The 6,459-nt window shown below is 45.5% G+C and overlaps 1 protein-coding gene across 2 annotated transcripts; it reads left to right on the forward strand.

Moving 5' to 3' along the window:
• The first annotated feature begins 171 nt into the window (after positions 1 to 171).
• Positions 172 to 4,138, forward strand: chia.1 (chitinase, acidic.1). 2 transcript variants are annotated; one of them, XM_040203959.2, is made up of 12 exons: positions 172 to 249; positions 533 to 578; positions 950 to 979; positions 1,070 to 1,274; positions 1,497 to 1,553; positions 1,646 to 1,811; positions 2,130 to 2,254; positions 2,466 to 2,589; positions 2,880 to 3,062; positions 3,181 to 3,297; positions 3,429 to 3,555; positions 3,761 to 4,138. In XM_040203959.2, the coding sequence occupies exons 2-12, from the start codon at positions 560 to 562 to the stop codon at positions 3,979 to 3,981; spliced, it is 1,374 nt and encodes a 457-aa protein (XP_040059893.2). In that variant the 5' UTR covers positions 172 to 249; positions 533 to 559; the 3' UTR covers positions 3,982 to 4,138. The 2 variants fall into 2 exon arrangements, with proteins under 2 accessions (XP_040059893.2, XP_077948432.1); XM_078092306.1 differs by lacking the exon at positions 172 to 249 and having other exon boundaries at positions 392 to 578.
• Positions 4,139 to 6,459: the final 2,321 nt, after the last annotated feature.

A 6,459-nucleotide genomic window follows, 5' to 3' on the forward strand; every position in this document is an offset into this window, starting at 1 on the left:
AGGTTGTACTCCGATGTTCCAGGCGGTTTACCTCACATGCTTTTATCAACGGACTGATCATTTCCCTGCATGTCCAATTCATGCTGGGCTTCGCCCCGTCGTACCTGGAAGTGGGGTGATTGTGAGTCAGACTCCCGCCCGCTTATCAGCTGCACTTTGCTACCAGCTATTAGTTATTAATGAGCGAAATATAAATCTGACCCAACGCCGCCAAGCTGTGGACTCTGCTTCGCTTCCTCTTGAAGAAAGGTAACGAGATTGTCGCCATGTTTGCATCCGTCCTGTATACAACTAGCATTTAGCTGCTTTATGTGCAAACCATCGCATGTTCTGTGAGAGCGGTTGCATTGTACGGCTAATGTTAGCAGCTGCAGGCCTACTACTAACAATTGTTTTCATCATTGACTGATGAACTCATTGAATTACAAACTAAACGACCAAAATGATTAATTCTGTCTGAGAAAAAAAGATGCACAATTGAAAAATGTCCTGAGCAAAGACAAAGCTAACATGATATTTGTGTGTCTTATAGAAATACGTTGGATCTTCAGAGAGCACGATGGTGAAACTCCTCACAGGTGAATATCAGTTACTCAATTTATGTGTTTAATTCAACATACTAAGACAGTAACAACTACACAGATACATTTTACATTTCATGAAACTCCAAGAGAGACGCAAGACGTCCTCTTTAAGTCATTCACCTGCTTTGATTCAGCTTCTTGTATAATAATCTGAATGAAGGCTGGTAAAAATGAAACAGGATTCAGTTCTTTTGTTATTGTGAAGTTGTTATTTTAACCATTCAGATACATTTTTTTCAGCTATTTATTAATATTGTTACTGTGTTACAAACATTTAAGCGTGTCCATGCTAGTTTGTTATAATGTTTTATTGTAACACAAAATGTGTTTCTAATCAAGTGAAATCTTTCTCTCTGTTTGTGCAGCTCTGGGCGTTCTGCTCGTTCTGCACATGGGTAAGCGTCACGTCTGTTCAGGCATCGACTCTTCCTCCCGCGACAGGTATGTCCTAACGCTGTCCCCCCCCCCCCACTGTCCTCCCTCAGCCTCGTCCAATAAACTGGTGTGCCACATGACCAACTGGGCCCAGTACAGGCCCAGCAGCGCCAAGTTCACTCCGGACAACGTGGACCCCTTCCTGTGCACGCACGTCATCTACGCTCTGGCCGGCATCAACAGCTTCAACCAGATCACCGCCATCGAGTGGAACGACGCGGATCAGTACATCCGGCTCAACAACCTCAAGAACGTGTGAGTGGACCTTTAATCTAAAGCTGAATCAAGACCAAAACCGGCTCTAACTTTTGAACGAACGTCAGAAAGGCATTGAGTCGCCCAGCGAAGCCCCGTTTTATCTAAACTCCTGTGACTATTCGTCAGCAAGTGGAATCAGGATGGTGTTTGAGCATAAAGTCGTGTTGTTCATTGGCGTGGTGACATCAGTTAAGGTGTCTCTCTCTCTCTCTCTGTCAGTAATCCTGCCCTGAAGACTCTTCTGACGGTCGGAGGAACAGTCAATGGATTGAGCCCGTGAGTTCCCTCCGTGTCCTCCTCACACTTCCGTCTTCTCTTCACAAAGAAGGCTGATTCGACGGAGATCTTTTTTTCCTGCGTCCCGCCAGATTCGTCGCCATGGTCGCCAGGCCCGAGGGCCGCGCCACCTTCATCAAGTCGGCCATCAGCTTCCTCCGTACCCACAAGTTTGATGGGCTGAACCTGGACTGGGAATATCCTGGGCAGAATGGCAGCGCGCCGACGGACAGGGAGAGGTTCACCCTGCTGGTCACGGTGAGCATTTAAACCCACAGTCAGTTCCAATAGCTGCATTTCAATCCGCCGTAACGCCATTAGTGTTGGACCTTTACATGATTGTAACATTTATAAAAAGGATTCCGATGGTAAAGCTTCTGAAAGCTTTGAGCCAGATCCACGCATGCATTTCTGTCTGGAAGTGAACCCTTATCACCATCATAGTGACGCATGTCATTATTTGCTAATTAGCACTAAACCGGGCTGAGCCTGATACTTACTGTTACTTAGTAATTTAAGGATGACAGTGTTGATGTTCAGGTTCGGATTTCTACTATTTCTTTGTCCATTCTGCAGGAACTGGCCAAGGCCTTTCAGGACGAAGCCAAGGAAGAAAGGAAGACTCAGCTGCTGCTCTCGGCCAACGTGGCTTCTCTCCGTCCCACCATCGACAGAGCCTACGAAGTCAATAAGATCGCAGGGTAAGTTGGGTTTCAGTTCATGTTAAGACTCGTGAGACTCGTGTTAAGACTGCCGACTAACCAGCTGTTAGCTGTAGACGTCGCCGTGCTAATTTGGCTAACTTGGGGCGAAACAGCTTTTACTGTTAAACAAAATGAATTGTGGGTACTTTTTCACTTGAGACCGTCATCGACAATTTATCTTCTTTTCCTGCTGATTTAAATTGAACAGCTCCCTGGACTTCATCAACGTCATGACCTACGACTACCATGGACACTGGGAGAAAACTACTGGTCACAACAGCCCAGTTTACCGCAGCTCCGCCGACTCCGGCTCAGCCAGCGATCGCAACATCGTAAGACAAAGAGACAAAAAGACGGACTCATGGAAACCACACAGACTCTTTGACATTATATTATATTAGTTTGAGTGTTGTTAGCTTGTCCATAATGTGGTGGAGGAAAACAACCTTCACCGTTGCAAATCTAAAAGACAAGATCATCTATTATCATGTTTTTATTCAGTATGTGAATGTCAGCCCCTCCACTGCTTGACGTATTCACAGTAAGATCGACAATCCTGGGAAACATTTTACATTCCATTTCATCCAGTAACACTGTGTTTGTGTCTCCTTCTTCTCGGTAGAACTCTTCCATCTCCCACTGGCTGGCTCTGGGAGCACCGGCCGAGAAGCTGCTCCTGGGTATCCCCACCTACGGCCGCACCTTCCGCCTCGCCGGCAGCGCCAACGGCCTGGGGGCTCCGTCTAACGGCGGCGCCGATGCCGGACCCTACACCCGCACTAAAGGCATGTGGGCCTTCTATGAGGTAACGCGCAGCCGGCGGCATGTCTGCGCAGTAGTAGACGGGATAGAGCGTAAACACTGAATCACACACATCAAAGTTAACTCGCGTTGACCTTCCGATTACGTTCCTGTGTTACCAGATCTGTGGTTTCACCTCCAGTGCCGTCAATGGATGGATCGCTGAGCAGGAGGTTCCTTACGCCACCTTCGGAAGCGCCTGGGTGGGCTATGATGACGAGCGCAGCATTTCTTCAAAGGTAAACAAGAGCTCCAGTGTTATACTGCACTGGACACATAATCAAACGTTCTCGCGAGGCGATAAAGGTCCACCTGATGTCCCAGTAGCAGCTGGGGGATCTTCACTGTCGCTGATGTTCTCGCCCTGTAGGTTTCGTGGATGACCGCCAACAACCTGGGAGGTGCCCATGTGTGGACTCTGGACATGGACGACTTCCCTGGACACTTCTGTGAAACTGGACCGTATCCTCTGGTCAACCATCTGAGGATGTCAATGGGTAAATACTGTGATTTATTTTAAGGGTTGCGTTGTAGTACTTGTTAACAGTCCATACTGTGCCAAGAGTACATCTAAAGTCGAGTCTTGCATTAATGTACTTTAAAAATAAGTACCTTTTCTTACTCATAGACGCTTTGTTGAGTGTCGGTTTGTTACATTAATGCTATTTTCCTTTTCTTCTTTCTCCACGTGGTAAAATGCAGGCTTTCCCCCAAAGCCCACCACCACCAAACCGCCCCCCACCACCAGGGACCCCGCCAAAGACTTCTGCCTCGGCCGCCCCGATGGTCTGTATGAGAACACGGCCAATGAGAGCACCTACTTCCAGTGTTTCAGAGGAAACACGTACCTGCACCACTGCCAGGCCGGCCTCGTCTTCTGGGACTCCTGCAAGTGCTGTGACTGGCCCGCAGCGGCCAACTGAGCGACACGCACACGCCAAGGCCACGCATGTCCAACGCACCGAAGGACGCTGGAGCCCCAGCGTGCTGCAACAGGAACCAACGTTTGACTACAAGAAAGTGACTATTTATGTCACGACTGTACAGCTTCATTCAACAAATTAAACAAAATCTACTGAACCGATGAATGATGTGAATGATTTCAATAGTTCACATTCAAATGTTATGCCGCTTCCTACATTGATCCTTGATTCGATTACTCAGGTTTAAAGGGAACGTTTCTCATCCATGGTCAGTATCCATTCCTCAATTCCAAATGCAGCTGTATTAAATTCATTTGGATTATGAATAAAATGCCTACAGGGATAGAAACCATGAATGAAATGTTCAGAAATCAAAATGCAAAAGGCAATGTGTGAGTATTTAACACATAAATACGCAGCGCCACGACAACGGGGGGTCATCGTGGCGCAGGGGGTAGAGGGTGTGCTGGGAACTGCAAGGTTGGTGGTTCGAGTCCCTGCTGCCCCATGTCTCAAGTCGAAGTGTCCCTGAGCAAGACATCTAACCCCTAATTGCTCCCTGGGAAAAATGTGAAAAGCCGCGGGTTTAAAGTGTAATGTAAGTCGCTTTGGATAAAAGCGTCAGCTAAATGACCTGCAATGTACATGTAGTAATGAAGTATTCCACAAATACAGTATTCCATACAAACATTTAAGGGAGAAAGAAATATTAACATTCAGTCTTGTTCGGCCTCAATAGGCACATTATCTGCCTCGTCATACAGTACACAACATTCTATAAGAATAATATTTGAAAAGTTGTCAGAGAAATTGTGATCCAAAACAAGTAAAAGTTCAAATTCGTGTCATTTTTTTCGAATACAAAAACAACAACAGGCGGCTCGGTGGTGAGGTGGTCAGCACTGTCGCCCCCCAGCAAGAAGGTCCTGGGTTCCACTCCGCCCAGTGGCCTTTCTGTGTGGAATCTGCATGTTCTCCCCGTGTCTGCGTGGGTTCTCTCCGGGTTCTCCGGCTTCCTCCCACAGTCCAAAGACGTGCTCTGGGGATCAGGTTGATTGGGGACTTTAAATTGCCTGTAGGTGTGTGAGTGAGGATGCTTACTGGTTACTGATGGTCAGTAATCAAGACCATCGGCCTAATGATTGGCTGTTTGACAGAAGTATTCTTAATCATTTTCATGGCTGACATCAACTCGGGTCCAGCCTTCTCATGTCGTCACGGTTCCGTTGGAAGGGGAAGGAGTCAGCGGCTGGTAGGAGCAGCTCCTTCTCTTCCTCGTGCCAGCAGACCTCGGCCTCGCTGCTCCAGCAGGCCCTGCAGGGGGCGCTATGCACAAAGCTTCTGAACGACTCGCTGGAGGGAAACGGAACAAGACAAATTCCTCTATGTCCTCTATACACGACTAACAAATCAAATGAATTCAGTACGATTCTAAAACTCTTTTGCTAATATTTATTGGCATGTAACAAAGAGTAGGGCTGCATTTAAAAACAATAAAAAATAAAATGTGAAACTTTCTGCATGTTCAAATAAAGTGGTTAAATTCAAAAAAATAAAATAACAGGAAGATGAGCTTGAAATTCACCTTTTCTGCTTCACATTTGGACTTGATAGTCTAAATAATAAATCTAACAAATTTTAATAATGGTTATTAATTGTTGTAATGATGATGGTGCATACATCATGATCTATGTTTAGACTACAGCTTGTAGTTCTTCCACGGACCATAAGTCCATGCAGACAGGTTGAATTAAGGCACTAAATATAAATGGACCCTTAAAAGTCAAAATAATAAATCAATATCTCAGCAGAATTCCACCATTCGAGAGAACAAACGGTATGAGCTAACTACTAAGACTGGAAAAAATTCACCATGAAAAAGTTGACAGGAAATGACATGATACATTTTTCTAAAAGCATAACATAAGGCAGACTTTTTACAACAGTTTTCTGCATTGCTGGTTTTTCCGTTGGACCGTTTACAGTCTAGTTTATCACAAACAACTCGGTATGTACGTGATGGGAGCAAATCTCTGATGAACGTCCACTAGGAGGTGTTACCTTTGGCTTCAGTCATTACGGTATCACACATGCCCTTTGGCACTTTGAACTATGAGTGGGGAGCAATAAATATATATTCAGGTCATTAATATTATTGTCGTGTGAAGCTGGTAATATTTCCCCACTTCACTAATTGCTGTCGGTAAATAATTAACTAAAGTTTATTAAAATGACAAGTTGAAGGGGAATGCAAAGGCACTGAGACACACGAGAGAAGAATGTGAAGAATGCCAGAAAAGCATGAAGGATAAACACAAATGAGTGAAGTTCAGTCCAATGCAAATCTTTTTGTTTTCTAGAGTCCAATATCACACATTGAAATTGAAAATTGGCCTCAGAGGGCTTTGCGGTCCGTACACATTCAACACCCTCTGTCCTGAAACCCACGGGAAGAACTCCACCCGAGAAGCTTTAACG

This window comes from Gasterosteus aculeatus, chromosome 17 (genome assembly GCF_964276395.1).
Source record: "Gasterosteus aculeatus chromosome 17, fGasAcu3.hap1.1, whole genome shotgun sequence".
NCBI classification, from domain to species: Eukaryota; Metazoa; Chordata; class Actinopteri; order Perciformes; family Gasterosteidae; genus Gasterosteus; species Gasterosteus aculeatus.